Source organism: Sparus aurata, chromosome 19 (genome assembly GCF_900880675.1).
Source record: "Sparus aurata chromosome 19, fSpaAur1.1, whole genome shotgun sequence".
Lineage (NCBI taxonomy): Eukaryota > Metazoa > Chordata > Actinopteri > Spariformes > Sparidae > Sparus > Sparus aurata.
The window spans coordinates 9358008-9382600 of record NC_044205.1 but is presented as its reverse complement, the minus strand read 5'-3'; the positions used below and the strand labels follow the sequence as shown (position 1 = coordinate 9382600).

Below are 24593 nucleotides of genomic sequence, written 5' to 3'. Positions count from 1 at the left end.
CACAGAGTGACAATTTAAAGTGATAGTCTAATCTCCTTGGATTGTTTTGCATGGGTAAATATTTTGAGGCGCTTAATCTAACTGAATGTAATGATGCATTGATGGGGTGATTTATTATTCAATCAGACCCGCGTGGAGGCTGATTGCTAGAGTGATGGCACTTTATATGTGCAGGTGGGAGCGTACACACACGCACACACACACACACTGACTCCCTCAGTCATCATCTCTCAATGTGCACATGTGAGTGATTTTTGTGAATTACCATAGGAATAAAGATGGGAAGGACCAAATCCTGCAGAAGTGGCATGGTACGGCGTGCGCGCCTTGCCTCTGTGACACAGCTTGAATGAAGTGCTGTCTGTTGTGGCGGGAGCAGCTTAGCGGCTGTCATTTGAATCAGCATGGTATTACTGGTGCTGTAATGGGGGTCTGGAAACAGGAGGTGGGATTGTTGGAATCCAGACATCCACCGTGCCTGCGGCCCCTAATGCTGCAGTGTGGCTCGCTCCTTGCCGGTCTATCTATATGCTAAGTGCCACCAGCAAATCCAGACTAAACAATTCTTGTGTCTGGGAATGATGTCGAGCTCTTGTCTTGGCTTATTTGGACCCAAACTTGCATGAGACCCAGTGTGTGTTTTGGCTTTTTTTCCCATCATGTTGTGTGTTAGAAATGAAGTGTGTGTCTGCTTTCTTTGGAATCGTATTGTCTGGAAAGCTTCCTGGATGCATGATTCATCGCCTCAGTTCTGATTGTCGTGTCCACTCATTTCTAACAACACACAGACTACTACACTATAAGGGGGACTTAGATACTTCTCATACAGTAGGTTTCGCTGGCATACTATAGAATACACAATATATGATGTTCAATCACTGACTCACCATGCTTATCTCTTTCCTTCCTTGATGCTGGTAATTATAGATAATGTAATTTATGTCCTCTGCTGCTATGTTCTGAGTAACCCTGCGATTGGACACTTTAACCTCGACTCCCCCTATCACATCTCAAACATACAGTGTAACATGGCCTTCCTTATCATTCTCTATCAGTCAAGTTATGATAGTCCATTATTGTACTTGTGTCTTTTATCATGTTGAAGCTAATTCATTTCCGTCTGAATGACCTTACTCTCTCTCTATTACCTCCAGAGCCCAGCACATTTTCAAACAGGCCATGCGTTGCCCGGTCATCCTCTTCCATGTGGTCCCCGCAGCCATGAAGAGGCAGTACGAGATGCTCTCAGCCCAAAGCGAGCTCAGCTCTCCCCAGTCCCACAGAGTCCGCTTTAGCCAAGACTCTCAGCATTCGGGGGACAGGTCGAGTCTGGTGGGGGCACTGATCCCCAGGTCTGGACCACAACCAGGCCTCAACCACAAGTAGGTTTTACTGCCTTTTAGTTTTTGTAGTTTTTTTTGTATTATTGTGTTTCTCTTTGCAGTTGAATGGCAGCACAGGATTTGAAAACCAGATAAAAGCAAGACACACAGAACCATTAATAGAAAGAAAGCCTTTCTGTCCAACCAGTTGATTGGAAAAATAACAAAAGGTCTTGTTTGTGCACATAATTAGGTGAAGCAGTCGCAGGCTGCCAAATTTCAAATGAATGCAATTCTGTTTTAATTATACCAGTCAATAACTTTCTCTTAATATGTTCCCTGTGAATCTGTCAGAGTTTAAAAGCTGCACAATAAAAGGCGAGTGAGGAGTTTAATACTAATTTGTACCAGAGATCTCCACATCTGCATCGCTGATCATCCTGTTAAAAGCCCATTTTATCTACCTGTTATTGCTATTCATTGCGGTAATGTGTCTGGCTTCATTCCAGAAAACTCAACATGTGGGTCTTTATCAAGTAGGTCCTTGTCTCCAGGTTTATGGTATTAATTTCACTGATATTAAATCATCTATTCACTCTCTATGTGTCTCTGTGAGACATTAGTCGGTATTCTCCATAGACATAATCATTTAGTGTTGAGAGAACGTTGTCGTGCATCTTACTTTACATAATAGCAGCCTGACAGATGATGGCTATTTAAGCATAGCCCTTGAAATTAGCTCAAAGTAAAGAGAAAACAACCAGATTACTGTACATTGACAAGAGACAGACACAGCACAGTTGAATACAATTTGCAGCACAATATCAGAACTTTCACGGATTAACAACCCTAACCTCCACGGGCAATTTGTCAACCAATACATTATTGACTGGACGAGAGCATTTTTGTAAACCGTCTGGTCCATTGAGAGGGCAAGGTCCAGCCTTCACGTCCAAAGCTGCTGTTAACATGATTGTTGTCAATAGTGGCCAACTATAATATCATTATGAAATAATTTGTTCATCCTGGTGTTGGTTGTTATTGAAACTGATGCATATGATTATTTATAGAATGCTGATATACCACTTGTTAACTGTAGAAAATACAGTAAATACCAAAGATACCAAAGCAGCATGCAGAAGATGTCGAAGGGAACTGAGCTCCTGCTTTCCACCACTCCACGCTGTCTATTTATGTCGGTGAAAACAAATCAAACTTTGGTCTTTGTCTTGCTCTGTAGCCAGCAGGGACCCCTGGCAGGAAGCACTCCAGAGCTGAGCCGACGGTACGCCACGTTACCCCACACCTTGGTCTCCAGAACCTCATCAGCCCCCTCCCCCACCCTGCAGCGCAGGATCAGCACGAACCCGTCCACCAACTCCTACCTGAAGAACAAAGGCCACAGATTCAACATCCAGCTGAGGAAAGGTAAGAACTGGCATGCACCTGAAGGCGTGCATGCATCTTTCAGCATTTTCATGAGAAACGTACGATGGAAACGTGAAAACTTCAGCAGAGGGAAGGATTCGTCACAGACTATTTTGGTGGAGGCACAGGCACTTGTCTGGCTGCTTGATCTTAAGATATGCTTTGCCCGTCTGGGTGGTGTTTTTGTGGGAAGATGGCACAAACAGGAGGGATATTCATTCAAATGTGGCAGCACAAAGCAAGAGACTCTGCGCTCAGAAAAAAAACATTTCTGAATCAGTCTGTTTTTGACTCGGTGTCACTCAGCTGCAACTTTGGTGGCTGATTGGACGTACGATCCAAACGTACATAAATAGCACAACAATGCCTAAAATGTCAATTACATTTTTATATAAATACATTTTAATCTTCATTAGAAAGACTATGTTGTAGATTAAAACTCAGTAAATCAGCCTTAATGTATCAATAAGTGAATATAAATGATTCTAACAGTCCCTATTGTTCAAAGCTGCTTTAAACTCGAGTCAAATGTTCTCCTTCAGTCAGTTAAACACCTGCAGCCAACTCTATATCACCATACTGATACATCTGAAAGTACAGTGGCACTATCCAGAACAGTCCACTGTGTTAACTTTTTATTAAATCTCATGCAAATGACAGCAGGCTGCTACCACACGAACCCCACACACCTCCACACACCTCAGATGGGTCCACTGTAACTTGGCATGCTGGTCATTTAAAGGGACAGCATGTTACCAGAGCTGCCCTGTGTCACAGCCTCCTTTACAAGTTTTGAAGAAACTTTCGGTTGCCCGTGTTTTATAATTGAAAAGCATTATGAAGCAAACGCAGCTTGTGACATTTTAAGATATGATGTAACCATCTGCAATATGACACACAGTGGATTTGACTGAATTATCAAAAGTTTGATGCAATCCTAAACGGCTTCACTATTTTGCATTATTTATTCTATCATCCCAGTAGCAATTAAAGGTTGAAAAAAATATACCTTAAGAGAGTCCCTGCGCACAGAACCTACTGATTTGTGCTGACAGTTGTTTTTTTTAAAATAGGGCTGAGAAAAGTGGTTTGACTTTGCTTGCAGCTATGCAAAAATAAGAATGTCTTTTTTTAAGACAGATTAGAACTGCTTCAACATTTCTGTCATTCCCTTCATGACAATTACTTCCGCTCTTACCAGCGGAGAGTTAAAGAAGAACTCTGTGTAACTGATATCACAGCCTCAAGGTGCGAATGTTCTGTTTTGTACAATGTTTTGAGTTTTATCCAAGCCTGATTCAGAGCCGTTCTTCATTTAACTGCACTTAAAGTTCACTCTAAAACACAAACATACAGTTGAACTAATTTGTTCATCAATCAGCTGATGTGACACCCATAAAGAAGTTCATCCTCTAAGTGACAGCAGACACACAGAACACCTGTCTCTCTTTCTATTTCCATCCCAGCCTCCATCACCCACGTTCCGCTCTGTCACCCCTCCTCACTCCTCACTGAGACAAAGGAGACAAAGGGCCACATCGTCATCTGTATGCATTTATTTTCCCCTCAGTAAAGAATAGGCGGAGGAAGACGACCTTAAATCTTTAGGAAATATTTAAAAATCTCTGCTTGCCTTTAGGCTTTGTCTAAAAATGAGCAGGCTGGAAGCAAACACGGATCTCTGCTTCATGCGGTTTGATGCACTCGGGCTGCATCATCACGGTCTTGTGGTTGTGATATTAAGATTCAGCAATCAGTCTGTTACCAGCTGAGGTTGGTTTGTGTGTGTGGACTTGGACAGGCCTTTGATACCGGAGCAGTTGTATCTTGGCCAACCATTGTGGTGGGTTTACTGCCAGACTCCATCTCATTTCCATCACTCCTCTATCTTCATATGCATTGACGAGCGGCTGGTTGTGAAATGAACCAGCGCTGATGTGACTTGCCTGCTCTCTCTCTCTCTCTCTCTCTCTCTCTCTCACTCTCTCTCTCTGTCTCCTCTTTGCTCCTTTTTTTTATCTGTCAGTGGGAGCAGATGTTTCCATGAAAGCTGGCACCGAGGCTGTAACAGCGAGCTTCAGGGAATAGTGCGGCAAGTGAGGGCAGCGGCGCAGGCTAAATGCAACGCACTCTGGGGAAATGCAGTCACAAGCTGCTCTAATATGTTTGGCGGAGGTCCCCGAGCACTGCGAGCATAGTTTCAGAATCCTCAGACAGTTTGGGGCTGCAGTGCAAAGTTAAATATTTTTGTTTGTAATATGATAAAATTCCTCTCCTTTTTTTTTTTCCCCTGCACACAAGCCTCTCATTTAAGCGAAACCAAGCTGGGGAGATGTTGGTGCCGCTCCAGCCACAAGACCGACGCCAGCACTTTAGTTTGTTTTCGCTAGCCACACTGCTTCATGGTCTAATTGAACACCAGTCATAACTCTCAAAAGTATGCTCTAGCCCAAGTGACAGAAATGGTTTCTCAGATTATTGCTCGTGATTTAAATGGGGCTTACCAGATTGGATGTGCTTCGCTTGTAAACTTCAAGACGCAGGATTTAAATGGAGAAGAATTATTGTCCAAATGTTGTTGAATTGGACATTTTTAACTGAGCACTAAAATAAGACGGAGTCGATGGGAAATGTGCATCAGAAATCCATTTTGACAGTTCCATTTGATTACCATCCGATGTTATCACTGCTAATGCACTTTTAGAAAGGCCTGAGCAGTTGTGTTGTTGACTATGTCTAAGTGGCACCGAGTTCCGAGTGGCGGGAGCAGATCTTGCATGGCAAATTAACAAGAGTGCCTTAATCAAATAGTGGAGTCGAAAAGGACATAGGCACCCCATTAAGTCATTGTAATGTGCCTCAGCCTCTCCTCATGTTTGCTGTTTAATTGGCTTATTGGAGCCAAGATTTCAACTAATCCAGAAAGGGATACAATTACTTTTATCCTGGTCTTCTATTACCCAAAATAAAGACGTCAGTGGTTAATTACTGCAGGCCTATTAGAGATGCATTCTCCTAATTGCCTGATTGGAGACCATTAACGACGAGATCTTTCAATGGGCCGGAGTTTGATTCTTCTCATTATGCAGTGTTCAGGCTAGGGTAGAGGAGCGGACCTGCCATGTGAGGGGGGGTCACGGTGGAAAGGGAACAAAGACAGTCATTTTTGTTTATATGCACATCAACGTGTGCACGTCAATATGAATCCAATATGCACACCAATGTTCCACTGTTTTTCTGAATATGACAATATTCCGAATTTGAGACATATGAAAGCATTTTCCATTTGGATGTTCTGTATTTGGCCTTATTCAAAATGCAGTTTTTTTCAAATCAAAGGATGAATTCACCTACAAAATAAGAATGCAGTCTTTATATCCTCATCCCTGTGCTGATGAAAAGTCGGGTGAATTTTTGTAGTCCACAAAACATTTCTGGAGCATCACAGTATGACAGCGTTGCAGCATTTAAAATGTAAAATGTTTTTAAAATGCAAAAAAAAAAAGACAATTGAAAATGGCTCCATACAGGTCGCCTGGTGTAATCCAAGACCCTGGAAGCCCCTAGATCCCAAATTGGATTGAAATTACATTATTTACACCCTTAACAGATGTTTGAGCTCGTGTAGTGTGTCTGTGAATACTGTGTGTTTTCAGAAGGGGGTGTGCATTATCACTTTTAGCTTAGCAGCTATGATGAAGATTTTGGCTTTTAAAAAGTCCTCTATTAACATCTTTTAAAATCAATTTTCCATACGGAGCCCTTTTGTTGTCGTTAACGTTTTGAATAACTCCGGTATCAACAGATGTTTGGAAATGCACAAATTTCGCAATGCCAACCTTTGCAAAAGGATGACTGAACAATTGAAGGAGGATGGCTGTGTTTGTATGTGGTATGCACAGCTGCATGAAAACGGGAATACAAATTAAATATTCATCACTCATGTTAACAGAAAGTGTCATTTTTGGAATAAGGGCAAACAATTTTAATATGTTGTGCATTTAAACATGGTCAGTGATATTGAAAATGTAAAAGAGGGCTCCTAATGTGCAATCTCTCCAGAACTGATCAGATATGATTGATCATGGAGTAATAATAGACAAATCTTTATTTGGAAATCTGTGAAATCCCATTTCTAGTTAGACATAAAATGATGCCTTCTTTTATGATTCTATCTCTTTAGTTTCACTTTGAGAAAATGCACTGATTCAGAATCTACCACCGCAGCTACGTGACCTTGTATTAAAAAGTTTGGCATGCACGAAGAAAAACTCTGTATATTTAACACCCAACATGAACGATGGCTGCTATTTCTGTCCACTTAGTTATCACGCTGCAGTGAAGGAGATATCATAGCACATCATTATCCTCAACAGCTCAACTTTTTGACTTCATAAGCAACCTCTTCATCACCTTTGCCGCAAGTTTGTTTGCGCGCCGAAGCCAGGGGAAAGTTAGGATCCGAGCGCTCTCCCTCTTTGTGTTTCTTGTTCATCAACAGCATCACTGTCAGCGAGACAGTTCGACAGGCTGGGGAAAAGTAGGTCATGATGAACCGTCGGAGGTGCTGACAGCTCTGTGAAATGAGCAGCTACTTTGACTTGAATACTGATCACTGTTGTTACCATCAGAAAACCCTCCACTGAAACCACACAACGCACATAACTTTTCCACTTGACTGCTTGAGACACAGACAGCTAGGTTATACATGCTGGAGTCTGCCTCTCTGAACACTGCCCCTTAATGACTCATCTAATAGCATTATGTAGCAGGGGTATTGAATTTTTGAATATTCTTTCAAAGAATAACCCAACAAACACAATTTGTTTGTCTTACCTCATTCCCTAGCTGACATTTGAAACGATCTTTTGCTTTTATTTGACAAATTTGGGTCTGGTCAATGGGAAAGGTCAGGCCTGAGGTGCTCTTATTTATGTGTTATTGTATTTGCCTACTCTCTCTACACAAGCAATTCATATTCATTTGACTAACCTTAAAGGTCAGTCTAAAGCAACTGTAAAGCAAATGGCTGAGCATATTCTCTGAGATTCAGCTGTTGAATGAAGTCTTACCGCTCACTGCATTTGGAAAAGGCACATAGCTCTTGCTCAATAACAGTAGGATGCAACTTTGTTTGACCACATAATGACAATGATTTGTACATTATGCACACTTCAAACTGTCTATATATAGTGGAAGGCTGGCTTGACCCAGGCATGATTTGAGCATAGCTTAGTGACCTGCCATTTTACAAGAAAGTCTGAAAGGTTTTTTGGTCAAACCATCTGGCACATGACATGGTACAGGGATGATTTAGAGAACAGCATTTTGGCTATTTAGGTGTAGGGCATTGCATTTTGAGCGGATATTGAATGGCATTTTCATGCATTCTGCAATCCATAATCATTCACTTCTCTCTGCTTATTCTGGTCCACAACTGGTCTTTAATCCAGCCGTAACTCGCAAGCGTGGCTTTGCAGTCCACATGCATTTATCATAAACACTCAATTTTGGGTCATAGCTTTGACGCTATATTTAGAGAGTTGGGCACACATTTTCATTTTGACTTCCTTAAAAAAATCCGAGTGAGACACACCCTGATGGCAAACCGATAAAAAAAGAGTCAGGATGGAAGTAAGTATGTTTGTATTAACTACAGGAGGTTCAGAACATGGTGGAAAACCATAATTTGATCCCTGCGTAGTGGTTACTCATGTTACAGCTGTGTTTAATGAAAAGGACCTCTCAGAATGGTTTCAACAGTCAGGCCTCCTTCTAAGAGTCAGAGTAAGAGCACTGACAGTTTGGCATGGCATTTGTTGGTTCTTTTCTGATGTTTATGAGCAACAACTAACAAAATAACAAAATATTCCTCATAAAATGCATTCACAGAGACAAAGAAAATGTCTAATTATATATCTCTATCATAGGCACAGTGTGGTAGTGCAGTGCATTTCATGTCAGTCCTGTAACATTGCAAGAAAATGGATGTGACCGTGTTTACCTAGGGAAACAAATCTTTTGTTGTTGACATTTATGAACTCATATGGAGGTGTTGGAACACTTAACTAAACATAAACACATGCACATTATTTACTTCTCCACCTTCAGAACGATAAAGCTTCCGCAGGGCTGTAAATCAGTGATGTTGCTGTTGTATTTCTGCGCTAGCACAGCGTGAGAGCATGTAGGCTGGCGATGGTTCACTTGAACTGCCTGGGTTCACGCACCCTCGCTGGCAGACCTTGCCAAATGAAGTGTCTTTGAGCAAGACACCGAAATGTCAATGACTGATGCTGTGATCTGTAAACAATGAGTCTGCATGAGAGAAACAAATGGGTAAATATCATGTTACATTTCTGACTACATTATTTTCTTTTTCCATATTTCCTAGGTCCAGAGGGCCTCGGGTTCAGCATCACATCTAGAGACGTCCCAATTGCTGGCAGTGCCCCCATTTATGTCAAAAATATCCTTCCTCGAGGGGCCGCCATCCAAGATGGCCGATTAAAAAAGGGAGACCGGCTGCTGGAGGTGGGGCAGCGCTTTCTATTTCTTACCATTATATAGCGTTCAGCGACTGTGTTCTGTGAGATTGTATGTTATCTCAGACACTAATTACTCTTTTGCTGATATGGTTTTGTTCCAAAATTCAATCTTACAGGGCTTTTGTTGAAATGAGTCAAACACACTGTGTTCCCTATGGCTATAACAATTCAGCTCCAGCTTTGAATCGCTGAGCAAAAGTGATTAGATGGAACAATATTTTGATTATACTTCAATCAGGCTGACATGAAAATCAGCTAGCGCTCGCTTTAGGGGGAAATAACCCATGTTTAATTCCAGCTCAGAGGGTAATCTGCATAAAGGTTATGTGGAGGCCAATGATCCCTCCTCTTTAAACTCAGAGAGTTCTTATTTGATGATTTCAGTTGTGCCGCTGGATGTGTGTATCTGTGTGTACATATATGTCTGCCTATACGTGTTGTACGAGTAATTTAAATTCTGCGTATGTGTGTGTGTGCGTGTGTGCGTGTGCAGGTTAGTGGAGTGGACCTGAATGGTAAGAGCCAGGAAGAAGTGGTGGCACTGCTCCGAGCCACGCCCATGGGTGGGATTGTGACCCTGTTGGTGACTCGCCAAGAGGACTCTCTGCTGCCCCGAGAAGTGGTCAGTGTCCAGCCATCTTCCGAACCTTATAAACTATTTTAACTCATGTTTATCAATTCAGACCAAATAACAAGACAAAAGTCTATGCTGATATGACTGATATTCTGGATCAAAATATTCACTTTTATATTGCATAAACCAGCTGACTCCTTTCAGGAATATGGTAAATGTCACTGAATGTGTAACAGTCAGTGCAGCCGGGATAGAGATTTGTCATGGTAGCTGTGCTGATGTGCTTCAACTGTTCCTGTCGACCCATCAACTTCTCTTCAGTTACTTTCTCTGACATACTTGTTTCTATTGTGTAATCGTATCATTGTTGAATTCCTTAATTTCTTCACTGGCTGCTCCCCTCCGAAGGATTTGTTATTTAAAATGCCAACAAAATGTAATGATTTTAGGTCAGCCTAAAGCTCCCAACAGTGGCTTTAATGTCTAAATGCGACTTCATGTTCATCAACCACTTTAGCCCCAGAAAAATAACAACTGAGTAACCGCATAGATACACATGGTTCTCCCGGTGTTAGGGTGGACACGTTTAAGTAAACGGCCAACACAAACACACACTGATGAATAAGCATTCAGTTTACTCAGACACAGCTATGCAGCATGTGTGAGCAGACACAAATACTGTACAACTTTGGACACACAAACACATTCTCACACTCAGACACACAACCTACATACAGGGTGACTTTGGCTGTCGTGCAACAGATGGCGAGGCTATTGCCCTCGTCCAGGCTGCGCTCAGTTGCTCTGACAGCAGGCTCGGGTGTCACAGCACCTTGGCAGTCCAGGGGCCTCTGGTGCCAGCCACACTCGTACCGTTAATACTCAGCCTGGCAGTCGGGCTGTTAACCCCGCCATAGGAGCTGTTCAACCTGTAGAGTAATGGCCCTGCGAGACACATTTTACTCCGCTAATGTGCTGTTTCTCCAGCTAGAAACACACCGACCCCAGACTTAGCTCCACTTTAATTGGTCTACAGCTTCACTTGAATTTTAACATTCATAAATTGACTCATTTTTCAGTCCTGCTTTTATTAAAGGAGTCATAAGATCTGAAATTTGGCTTGCAGAACCTCAAAACATGTCGTCGATATCAGCATTGTGTAAACAGCATAATGCGGCTATGCGTGATCCTGTTGGCCGCTGCCGCCATCAGACCATTGACCTTCAGGTTCAGTTTGTATAGCCACTGACTGAACCAAAACAGATGCGTACCTCTTCTCAGCAGCCATGACAGCAGCTGTACGATGCTGCGGGAGTGTTCAAAAATGCAGGGCGCCCCTGTGCTGTCAAATCATGAGCAGTGCAGTGTGAGAGTTTGATGGCTATGCTCTCTCAGGCATGACACGATTGGAAAAAGCCCATCACGCAAACACTGTCTAATAATCTCTCTCTGTTTTTCCTTTTTTTTTTCCTCTCTCTCTCTCTCTTTTGACCAACTTCTAAACGCTGCAAGAGGCGGCTAGTTAATATTTCATCACGTTTCCACGCTGGATTAGCATTTTGCGACTCTCTCCCTCACTGCCCCCTTTTTTTTTCCTCGCTCTCTCGCACACTTTCACATTTCCCAGCAGTGCTTTCACAAATCTCAATAATCCTCACAAGTATGTTCATAAAAATCAGATAAGGAGGCCGAGGCTCTGCCGATGACAGTTATTGCGAATAAAGCATGGAGCGAAAGCATGGTCGGTAATTGCCTCCTCTGTCACGCATTCCGGATGGGAGCGTGTGTGTGGGTGTGTGTGTGCGTGCGTGCGTGCGTGCATATACCGTATATACTACCACACATGGCCAAGACCCACGCCAATACACGTATGGAGGAGCATTTAGGTGCTTTCAGTCATGTCATTCCTGCAGTGACAATGCGATGATGTTTTAAATTGTAGCATGAGTGACATGCCAGAAAACCACAGGCATCTGTCAGAAAGAGTATAGCCTCGCACGCACACACACAATCCCACAGACACGCACGCGCATAGACAGATTAGAATATAAAAAGAGCCATTTTTTTGTCTAGTTGACATTTGCCTGCTGATGTTTAATGTCAGCTCTGAAAATCCCTCCTCATCTTCTTTTGTTTAGATGTTTCATTGTATGCCAGGCGCACCGCACGCGCCCCCAGAGGAATTAATTTACCCTCCCAGCATGTTTGTGTTGGGTCTTTAATTACCACGGTCGGGGTGTATTTTGACATGCTCTCAGTAGCAATAGCAGTAGCTCTCTATAGCTTTCAATAAATATGTACTCGCTGGGAAGAGAAAAGGTTAAATGGCAATAGAGCAGAGTGGGGTGTTGCCTCTGTGATTTCCCCTTGTCTTTGTCTGTCTGCATGCTTACCTCTCCCTCTCCACTCTCAGGACGTCAATGGACATTTTCAGACAGATACATTATGTTATGTGAGAGAAGTAGAGCAGCTTTAACCTTTTACCAAACACTGGACTCATCGCTAATAAGCCTGCCCTTTCATGCCTCTTTTTTCCCTCTCTTTAACCCTCACCATCCATAATAACACAGTGTTGTTTAATATTCCTCATAGAGGTGCTTCCACCTGTCTGGTCCTCCGTTGTGTTTTACACGGTGGGTTCCATGCGATGAACCCTGTGACCTTCGGATTTTAACACATGTTCATTATTAGACGAGGCGAGAGGCAAGCCGAGACGTACAGACAGAGTTCTCCCTTAAAGCTCTACTCGAACAAATGTGTCACTTTCATGTGTTGCGCATGTATATCAGCAGACTTTCATGTCAGGAGGTGGAGCGGATGGTGGTGGCATTACCTTTGGGAGGATGGCCTTACAGCTTGGAAAGACAGCCAAGAGAAAGATCACAGTTTGAGATGGCGTTTCAACCTTTGTAAGTGTGAAACCGCTGGCTATTTTTGACAGGACTTAATGACAATTTCCAGTGTGTGTCTGTGGTGACAGAATCAGGGAAGCCAAAAAAGAACTTTTTGTAACCCTTACCAAATGGTTTTTATGCCTAAATGTAATTATACCATAAGCACAGCATTGTCACAACATACAAAAAATGGAATATAGAGAAACGTAAAGTTTCAACATATATGTGGTTTGCATAAAACGTAAATTGGCAACATTTATTCTGGCGACTAAGTGATTTGCTCCGTCACACCAGCTGACGTCACAGTCTGACTGCAAGCGCCGTACTGTCCCCTCTCCCTTCACATTACTCGTGGTATTTATTACTTCAGATGCAATTACCTGCCTGGTAACACTGGCCACAGCAAGACTCGACAGTGAAGTTGCACTACGAAAAAACAGAGAGAAACTTATGTACATACACACCCCTGGAATTCCCTCACGCAAGCAAGACAGGCACACTTGAGCATATTTGAACACACGCATATACACTCCACACGTCCCACGCATAGCCGGTGGATGTTATTTATTGTTGCCATTTATCTCTCAGCGAGCAGCACTGTTTGTGTTTACAGCTGCGAGCGCCACTGAGCCCCCAGTCCACATCGCCCGGCTTTGTAGAGTGGAGATTGTGTTTCCAGCTCCCTTTTTCCCTGTAATAACCAAGTCAAATGTCACGCTACACTGCGCAATAAGCAATGGCAACAGTCAAGGAGGTATTTGCTGCCTCCTCATAAAGATGTCCATCTGCGCCCTGAGCACCTGTTGTGGTGCCATTTAGTTTAGAGCAGATACAGCAAAACAAAGGCAGAGAAATATGACCTGCAACTACCAGTTTATTACATGAACGGTGAGTTGTAGGAAATACAGCGTAGGCCTGCAATGGCGAATCATTTTAATTGATTCTAAACCCTTTGCTATAGTCTAAGTGAATTAGCCCATCAGTATTGCTGTGTCAGCATGGTTGCTGTGATCTCAACTCAGCCTACAGACACACACACATATGTGCACAGCACACCCAATCATGCCCTAAGCATCTTTTAACAACACGATAAAAACACTTGGTGCAAAACCTGACCCACTGTATGGGCTTGATTAGTCGCATATGCTCAATTGCCATTATAACGTTGTTCATTCTTGCCCTTACATCACTACATGACCCCGGATGAACAGTATATTTTACGTCCAGCAGAACTGTGGACTGTGACGAACAAATGGGCTCATGAAGCCTCTGTTGTAACACTGCGGACCACGTAAGAGCAATTAAACAGTACATTAAAACCCTCTCTTTATGATCATATCACACTTGTCACTGATCCATTAGTAGCTATATCTGCCAAGCAATGAGAATCTTAATTGCACAATTAATTATAGCCTCTGATTGATGTGACCACCGAATTTATGGCTCGTGCAAATGCTGGGGACACAGCAGACAAATGCGTGACAGCATTGCTGACAGTTATAGCAGACTAATGGCCTGTTTCATAAGTGCCAACCCCAGTGGCCTGGTTTTAAATCCTTGCTGCCATGTTCGTTTTTTTTTTTTTTTTTTTTACCACTGGACTGTAATTGAGGCATTCAGGACTGCTCCACCAATTAAACATAGTTGCTGCCGAAATAATTGTAGTCTCTGGAATCATTTTATACATCAGAAATAAAAGCACTGGTTCACTGAAATGGATCAGGTATTCAAACAAGCTCACCATTGTTCGTTCGCTCCCGAATCAAGGCAATCATCATCAGTGGCGCACTGCCTTGCATAGTTATTCACAGCAGATGATATCTCTGTTTCCTTCTTCATTCCTACAGTTGTGTTATACGGCTGGCTTTTGTTGCCCGCAATATCGTGAGGTTAAAGTTGGAAGACAAGAACAGAGTTATGAAGCCGCATTGATTTCCCTGCCGCAGAGATCCATTTACCGAGCCGCTAGAGGGAGAAATGATTTGATACGAGGCAAACAAAACACGATCCCCTGTCTTTGGAGGTAACCAAATGATACACCGATCTGTCAAGTTAGAGCCAAGTTCACTCCTCCTCATTCTTTCGTTTAACCCTCATGAAGGAATTTGATCTTGGCATCCCTGCAGCCTCGGACAGTTCAGTCAAAAAAAATAAAATAAATAAAACAGTAGAAAAGCAGAGGATATCCGGCAATGGCTGTACTTCTGGGATACATATGATATTTCTCTGTTGGTTTTTCACTTAGGCTATAGAGAGTTGATCTTGCATTAATTACCTGTGATTTTGTGTGAAAAACCATGTAAGAACTCCGATACAAATCATGTGTACAACATTCAGATTTCCCTTTTAACTTTCATCCCCATCTTGGCTCGAATCTCCTCCTAATCCTGCGACTTCTAAACACAAAGCAGTTACATTAACCTCTGCATGCTCTCACAGTGCAGCATTCAGAAGATAATAAACCATTTGGGTTATTCCACTGAAGTGGTGATAAAACAGTGCTATCTTAAGCTATGTGGTATCTACAGCCATGCCAAAAAATTCCATCTTTGGTGTTAATATAATTAGATGTCTGTCAGAGTAATGCTTTTTTTCGCCTCGCTGTGAGGATGATGTAATTTGTTGTAACTTCTGTTATTAAAGTACTGAAGACAGAATGGTTCTTGTCTGTCTTTAAAGAAGTTTATTTATATGGCAGCAGGTTTCTGAGCCAGAATCTCACCTTAGTAAAAACTTGGCAAACAGTCAGATGAGTCATTTCTTACTGGTAGAGCTGATAATTTCAGGTCCTGTAGCCCTTTTTGCGGGTATTCACACTTCTTTCGTAATTAGTTCCCAGTTTTACTCGATGATAAATCTTTAAAACAGACCAGCCGCTTCAATGTAATTGAGTGTAATCAGCAAATTGCTCCACTGTAGCACATGTCTAGAATAGCTGACCCCTACTCTGTAGATTTGTTCCGAGTTGGAACTCAGGTGAAGTCAAATTACAGGAATTGCTCTAAAGGCCTTTGGAAGGAGTAGCGGAGAGCCTCGGTTTGGCAACCTACAATCAGTGACAGCATCTATGACTTTACAGGGCTCTTTAGAACAGTTTGACGGATGCATCTTAGAGGTCACTTTCTCTTCCACTTTTATGCCTAAAAATGTCTCTGAAATGACAGGGCACAATGATCTGGTAGATAAGGACCCCAGTGTGTTACCATGGCACCAAAAATCTCTTCCCCATCTCCAGAAAGCTTTCTCTTCTGGGAACACTTTATCCAAATTGTCTGCTGAAAGCTTCATAAAATTCATATTTTTTCTCCTACTCCCTGAAGTTTAGCAGAAAAAAGTCACTCCTTTTGCACTTTTCCCCCACTTTTTTTCCTCTTGCTTTTCTCTCCTTGGTTTTCTTTTTGTTGAGCACTGACACCTTCTATTTCGAGAATGCCGATGAATTCTCACTACATTATTAATTTGGCTCCTATAGAAAGGTTCCCTGATAAAAGTGCAGAGTTCAGAAACATGCGCTGTCATAATTAAAGCTAATGCTGCCAAGCGTGGTTGAAGACAATGCCAGCCTGGTTAACGATTTCCGAGCGTGTCTAGTCGACGCCACCTGTTTTCGTTTAGCACTTTTCAGCAGCTGTTCCCATAATTATGCTTGCTGTCAGTGCAGAGAACGGGAGTGTGCACCGCAGCATTGTGCTATGCCGATAAACAAGGTAGTTAAAGGCCACTTATGGCGACACAGTCACTCTCCCAAAGGGGATTCAGCGTCTGTTTCCGGAACACATAAAGGGTTGAAGTACATATATACAGCGGGACACAGCGTAGCTTGAAATGACTGGCATCTGCTTCTTGATATGTGTCTATACTTTGGTTCCACTGACACGCCTTTGCAAACATTCCCTGTCAACTTTTATTTTTTGATGTTCTCTATGATTAGATGTAATAGTTTCCAAATGATCAATAGAAACATCCAGTGTCGAGCCAACCCTCTATATGGCTTTTTTTTTTTTTTTTTTTTTTTGGGGGGGGGGGGGGATCACAGTGAAATGCACTCAGTGCCGTCCGTCGTTGAGAGCCAGTAGCCGTCATGCATTTGTAGGGATGTAGGCAGATTTGGCCTCAGATGCACCCGCAGAAACAGACTTTGTTGTGCTAATGAGCCGAATGAGCTTTCTCATTTAGAAAATCCCCAAAGGGTAACAGTCCATGTTTGTCAGTGCTGACTCAAAATCTGTTGGATTACCCAGTGAAGAACATGGTAGTTCACAAACACTTAAAACCTGCCACTGGCAGCCTTGTGCTTCATGCCCTTCAGTGTTGTGTAAAAGGCCTCAGTCCCTCTTTGTACCTGGAAAAGGCTGGATTTGTTTTTGGGCTAAGGCGTATTTAATATTCGGCCCCTTTTGTCACAAAATGTTGCAAGTAGAAACACAGCCAAAAGAAATTTGTGGTACAATACTTATCACGCGTGCACCACTTTTGCAATTACACCCATGGCTGATTTCTTTTAGCCCTTTTAAATTCATTTCCAATGACCTTTATGTCACCAAATTGGGCCAAGTGTAGAAAGAAGTTTCCAGCAGTGTTAATTATTTTAGGCAGTGATGTGCAGAGAACTCAGAGTTATGTGTGAATAGAAGTAATTGTGATTCATTTGCACTCTATTTCTCTCTCTCTCTCTCTGTCTCTCTCTCTCTCTCTTTTCTCTCTTGTATCTCACTCTTTCTTTCCTTGTTGCTCTGTTTCTCCGGCTCACACTTGCACACATCCAGCACACCTTTCCTATTAGCACGTGACAAGTTAAGCGAGCTAGAAGCAAAACAAAAGGGCCCATTAAGCAGGCTGGGCTCTATTGCTAAACTGATGAGCAACACCTTCCTCTCTCTGCCCTCCTCCGTTCACCTGTTTGCGTCTCGGCTCAAATACTACCTCTATCGCCCTCCCCTGCCAGGACAATAGACTGTAATGAATGGTCCCCACCCCATCACAGTGTTAATTAATGAAGGACTTAATCGTATAATAGACTGTGACTGCACGGCTGTGTCAGGGAGCAAAAAGAACACGACGTGGGCTTCTGTGACAAGCTGGCCAAGTGGCTAGTCACTTAAGCTCTTGGGGTAATGATAATAATGATATTACAACCACTCCATGTAAAATTAGTTACGTATTGAGTTTGAGGGATGCACCACTGCATCAATGCGCATTTGCAGCCAGCTGTTGGTATTTGTTGTGACTAACAACAAGTGATGCAACAAGTAACTACACACTCTGTGGACCTCTTCTGTCCAACAGTGAAACAGAGGACATACAGTCCTGGTCAAAAGTCAACATGCACTAAATTGTCTGTGATTAATGAGTGGAACACATACTACTTTGTCACAAAAAAAACATTTATGAAGTTTGCTTCAAATCTGAATTTATTATGGGGATTTTGAAAATGTGAACAAATCTACTTGCTCAAAAATATACAAACAGTAACTTGAGCAATCAATTTTGCTGGTTGTAGAACGTCATGTGAATTACATTTTCTTTGTAGCATGGTCTCTTAATGTCTTCTGAGTGATTATGATTGATAATGGCTGGTGACTTTCTGGGCCCATTATAAAGGGGGCTTGTTCGATACACCCAGTAGACTCAGCCACAAACACTACCATGGGAAAGTCTAAAGAGCTCAGCATTAATCTGAAAAGTGCATTATTGGTTTGATCAAGTCGGGCAAGTCACTTCAAGCTATTTCAAAGCAGTTGCATGTCTAAAGATCAACTGTACAAATAGCCAAGGGACGTTTTGCCAGATATTTGAGTATGTATGTATGTATATTGTATATATGTTTTTGAGGCAGCAGATTTGGTGACATTTTCAGAAGAAACATCATAAGTTCTGATTTGAAACAAACTTCATGAATGTTTTTGGCAATGTAGTATGTGTTCCACTTGTTCCATCACAGAGAGCTGTGGAAATCATTGGAAGTAAAGACTGCATGTAAACGTTTGACCGCGACTGTATGTAATGTGGTTTGACCATGAGAGCAATTTTTAGACTACACAGAGTATACACTAACTCATTAAACAAAATGTTCATAATGTTTCATTGTGAAAGAGGTGGCTGTAAAAACATGGATGCATGTTTTTGAGCGTCAGAAGTAAACCAGAAGTCAGCCTGCTTGGTCAGCGGAAGTCTCTAGTGCACGCCGGGCCCCTCAACGCTGAAGAGCCGGGTCATTTTATAGCTATTTTAAGCTTTGTGGCACTGAGCAACTTTCATAGAAATACCTCCACCTCTGACACTGTATCCAGGTTTTAATGTTATATCCCTGTGAAGAACATAAAACAGGTTTCTGTGGAATAGGACTCTCTCCTTCTGTAGATATAAAAGGTCACAAAAACACAGTGTTTCAAGATTTCAGGTGATTATACACTCATGAAAATATTTTGTTTCATATTAATTTCTTTCTCAAAATCTATCGCAATGAACAAGCAATGTTACTTAATCAAGTATGTTAGCAGGTTCAAGATTACATTTTAGGGGGCAAATCATCAAAGGCCAACTCCAAAATAAGTTCTTGATGGCAGTTTCACAGAACATGAAAATTTATAAAAATGGTGACAGTCAAGGAGGTTGCTATAATTGTGACTAAGGAGCAGCATGGACACATTATAAAAATGTCAGTAACTGCAGACAAAGCTCTACTTTCTCCTTAAAACCTGATAAAACGTGATTGTTGTTGTTTGTCTTCTGAACTCTCGTGTAATTCAGTCAAAACCAATGGCCCACCTGGAGAATGCAGGGCAAGCAGGAAGGTTTATCAGAGAAAGTCTTTCTCTGATAGAAATGTTGCTTTTTCCGACTTTGCATTCACTATCACAACCAAAGGCCCAACAGAGGAATGCAGGACACGTACAAACATGCACTTAAAAGCAGATATGCCAGCACTCCAAGGAAGTCAACTTCATTAATGTTATCTAAAATAAAGTTTTCCGTTAATGTGCGAGGCCAGTTGTATTCACAGTCAGGTAGACTTCATTCCTGGTTTCGGCAACTAGTGGGGATAGAAGTGTGAACACATTCAGCCATCATTAGTGTAGAGTGCAGCATTGGGTTTGTCACTTCATGTCAGGAGAAGGTTTCAAGCCATTCATCATACCCAAGGAACACATTTGATTTGAATAAACATGTTGAACCCACAATGCAGCAGAGACTTATCTTGAGTTTGTCTGATAACAGACACATTATGCATAAAACTTTTTCCCTTGTGCGTTTTTCCTTTAAACAAGAGGCCTTGCAGTGTTTTTACATCAGTTCATCTATTGTAAGTACTTGTGCGCTGTCTGTCCCAGGTGCATACACGGGGCTGAGCTTGGAACAATCAGCCGACTTTCTTTCTTCTCCTGTTCAGAGGTATTTCAATCCGGCTCTGCCTGAGCTGAATCGGTGCAACGAGGTCTGTCAAGCAGCCTGACAAACTCATTCTTGGCTAGCGGCGCTTGTTCCTGTCTGATGAAAATGTTACACTGCTCTCTCATTCTCTGCCTCGGCCCGCTATTCCCAGAACACAGCTCTGAGTGGGTGGTTATTCTGTCATCATTTTGGGAGAGAGCGCATACGCACAGACACTCACTCACACGAATATAGACACACACACAGGCTCAGACAGGGTCCATCCAAAGTAATTTTTGCATCCAATGTATTACTATCGTCAACTGCTGGGCTAAAAGCCTCTCCAGGGACATAACTCACCACCACTGTTTATTTATTTTATTTTGATAAAACATCTTCATTAAAGATAAAGACTGACCCTGCCAGTGACGCACAAGGCCATTCATCCACGAGCATGCTTTTCAGAGGGGAAATTTTATGTTTGTGCCGCGTTGCTATGTGCCTGCAATGGAAACCAACCAAACACACGTTGAGTTAAGGTTCAATATAGCAGCTGTCAGAGCTGCAAGAAATTCTTACTTTTTGTCTTTACAAGCTCTACACAGTAATGGGAAGTCAAACATTGTTTTGTGATGTATTATCTACCCCTGAATTAGATAAATTGTTTTTCAATTGTTTAGTTTCCTGCCCTCTACCCGCTTCACTCAGACGTCTGAGGGGAAGCAAAGGGTCAGTTCCTGACAAGTGCCGGTGATTTCTGTAAAGGAAATGGAGGTGCTGAAATGCAGCCCGCCTATATGGATTCCAGTGGTCTGAATTTACTAAGGGTCCAGTCATGGTCAAAGCCCAGTTGGCAAGTTGCACAGACGGGTGTACTGTCATTTTGAAAGCAGAAGAAAAAAAAAAGCAGAGGGAGAGAAAAGGGGGCAGATAGGACGGCTGTCTGGAGAATAGGGGCTCAGTCAGAGGGTGTTGAAAAGAGCCTCCACCTGAACGCACCACTGCATCCTAATAACTCCTCAGCCTCAGACAAGGCAAAAAAAAAAAGACACCTTATGCTCTATCTTTCCCTCTCTTCCCTTTGCTTCACTCTTTATCCGAGCAGCTGTGAAGGGCACACACCTGGCTGCCATCCATCTGGCCCTGTGTGTGTGCACGCATGTGTATTGATGTGAGTCTATTTAAAGAGGTTTTGGGGTGGGTTTCTGGGGTTGATTGCTCTCACTGCCAGCATTGTTCATGTGGATTTGGCTGCCATGGCAATAACGATGCATGTACTGTACAATCTGGCCAATCACAGTATTACTGCACTGCTCTCAAGCTTCCTGTGGAGCGGGCTTACGATCGGACGGTTGTCGGCGCTTGTCTGCTGAATATAAAGGTGCAGGGGGAAAAAAGTGATCGGCAAACATTTTTATCAACAACTGCCCCTGAGGTGCCCTTGAGCTAGGGATGTAACTCTCAAGACCTTGAGTGGAGCAGTTGAATGTAGAGGAAGACTTGTTACATTCTGTGTGAGATACACAGAGAAAGAAGCAGCGTCTCATTTTCAAACCGCTGGTTTGTAGAACAACCGTGGAGTGAGATCGAAGCTTATTGTTACTCGGCTTATTCACTTTATCTTGGCTATAACCCAGAAACATTTGGTAAACAAATTAATAGAAAATATTTTTAACATTATTAAACCTTTGCCAGGTTTTCTGGTCATCAACACAAAAGAGAAACTGCCAGCTCTTTGATGCCTCTGGTGTTTTCTCTACACCATCAGCTTTCGCTCACACCTCATTCCCCCTTCTGTTTGGCTGCGAGCGAGACGTAAAACACACAAATGCTACTCCTTTGGTTATCTTTTTTACAGATGGTCTTTGTTGGACACCTGTGGAAATTGTCAGAAAAGAGACTGGAGTGGCTGTTTGATGGACTATTTTCCAGCTGAATTGATCGCGCTGGGTGTTAGACACTCAACAGTAGCTCCCTCACACCTATCTGGCAGCTGAAATGAACCATTTTTTTTAGTGTACCATGCATGAGGATCTGCACTACTGGCCACAGCAACAAAACACGGCTATGGTAATTTTCAACAAAAGGCCCACAGTTCGTACGGGGAAGGAGGGTCAGGTTCTTAACGTGTCACAATTATCCTTCAAAGGGGTGTTGTTCAAAGGAAGCCACTGTTGTTTGAGCGCCAAATTGCTACCTGGCGTTTTCAAAGTTCCCCGCTGTCCCCGCTGTTCCTACACCGAGCTCATGGCGGTGGAAAGGAATTAGCAGCGCTTGGCTAGACAGTACGGCCAATTGACAATGACAGCCTTGAGATATGTGACATGCTCGCTATCCATTCGCTTTCTTCTCCTTATCCCCTCATCTTTCTCCTCTTTATCTTGTCTCCCGCCTGCTTTCCATTTTCTTGTCATTCACCATCCCTCTTCTTTCAATTTTTGTTCCACTAGTGTCTATTATCTTTTTTCTTTTTTTCTTGTTTTGTTCTTTGTTTATCTGTCTTTTCACCAAAGTGAAGTTACACTTCACACAGCCCTTTGAATGTAACAGTGACATTGTATTTGGCCGCAACAACAGTTTGCCAACTTTTGGCGGGAAGTTGAGTCATCGGCCCAAAATACTCAGAGCTGTGTGCCCATGTTTTGGCCATGACAAATATGTGAGAGCCGACTCATGTAAAACAATATAAAAGACATGTCTTTTTTCTTTCTTTTCATACCCACAGCCTGAGGAAAACGACATAGTGTTAACCCCTGATGGTACACAGGAGTTTCTGACCTTTGAGATTCCACTGAATGACTCGGGCTCAGCAGGCCTGGGAGTCAGCGTCAAGGGCAATCGGTCCAAGGAAAACCACACCGACTTGGGCATCTTTGTGAAATCCATTATCAATGGAGGTGCTGCTAGTAAGGCAAGTAACCAATCCCCACCCGTTTACGCTCTGACCTTCATCTCAACCAAGAACCTTCAGGCATGTATAACTATTTATGTGGACCTCTATACAGCATGGAATCACAGTTCTTGGCACTTGATATTAATACTGCTCAAGTGGCACGATATCCATGCAGTGATTTTTTTTTTCCCTTTGGACAATAATGTTCTTTATTTCTTTTGTTTTTATTCCCTTGAATTTTTTATTTAAGTGTTCATAAATACTGGTGGTTTGGGTCAGACTGAGAGTGTAACGATGTCATTAAATTGTGTTCCAGAGAAGAGGAAAACAAGATTATGATCATGCCCTGGTATTTAATGGGATTTTTCTTGGAGAGAGGGTACATGTGATTTTCTAAAATCCTGCCTCAGGAGCAGTTGCAGAATGTCATGTTGTTCCTGCTCTAATCTGATCTAATGATGACAGTTATCATAAAATCAGTGATACAAGTTTTTTCCAAGTCCGATCTAACCTTTTTGCTGATGGTGTTTGTCTGCAGGATGGGCGTCTGCGTGTCAATGACCAACTCATTGCAGTAAATGGGGAGTCGTTGCATGGGATGACCAACCAGGATGCCATGGAGACACTGCGCGAATCCATGTCTGTAGAGGGCAACAAGCGAGGGATGATTCAGCTAATTGTGGCCCGGCTCGTGTCCAAAAACAGTGAGGTAGGCTAACTGACAGGGAGGAGCAACACGGATGTACTATTCACTAACTGGCATCACAAGGAGTGGGATTGAAATGGTCTACCTTTGTTTATTTCTTTAATCAGATATCGTTACTAGTATTCTAATCAGGAGCTAACAGAACTCCAAGGTGGATCGTGCATTTCACTTCCCCCATGCGTACACAGGCAGGGAAGGAAATGCACATGCATGTACTAATTCAAATCATGTCTGTGGTCAAGTGGAAGACATGTCGAATGAAGAGGAGGGATAGCTGCATTTTAAGTGCGCTGAATGATAAATGAGAGTGGCTTTCCTCTACCTTGCTGCTGGCCCTAATCTATCCCATATAGGTTTTTGTTGCTTTGAGATAGCTAAAGGAGGACATTTATGAGGCGACCACACCACCATGCAAATCTTCAAACAGTCCCATTTCCTGTGTGAGATGGGTGATACAATCTCACCCCCCCCTTCCCGGACCGCATGATATTCTTTGCCAACGGTGGGCCTTGATATGATATCTAAGGAAGCACTTCACTGACTTGTGATTGACAGGCCTGCGGAATAGCGCTGTAGGACAGGCAGATAAAAGAATATGTATTGCCATCAGGTGGATATTTGTCATTAGACGACAGTCAAGAATATTGAAAGTGAGGGGATTTCTCCTTCATGAAATACCCTTTGTGTTTCTGAGCTAATCCCAGCCTGCCTCTCGTCTAGATAAAACTCTGTTAAAATGTTCTTGCACATGCTGAAGTAAAACCCAAGATGAAAGCAAACGTGATTTAGCAAGTTGTGAAATGGTAAGCACAGTGTGACTGAAACACAGTTTATTGATGTGTTTGCATTCACACACA

At 42.5% G+C, this 24593-nt stretch overlaps 1 protein-coding gene across 1 annotated transcript in view; it reads left to right on the top strand.

Moving 5' to 3' along the window:
* The window catches only part of LOC115570419 (partitioning defective 3 homolog), a 350543-nt gene that overhangs the window by 170596 nt on the left and 155354 nt on the right, over nt 1–24593 (top strand). The window contains exons 9-14 of the mRNA XM_030399018.1: nt 1155–1382; nt 2563–2750; nt 9145–9284; nt 9792–9920; nt 22863–23048; nt 23569–23739. Of these exons, the coding sequence (XP_030254878.1) occupies nt 1155–1382; nt 2563–2750; nt 9145–9284; nt 9792–9920; nt 22863–23048; nt 23569–23739 (1042 nt within the window). The remainder of the gene's footprint in view (nt 1–1154; nt 1383–2562; nt 2751–9144; nt 9285–9791; nt 9921–22862; nt 23049–23568; nt 23740–24593) is intronic.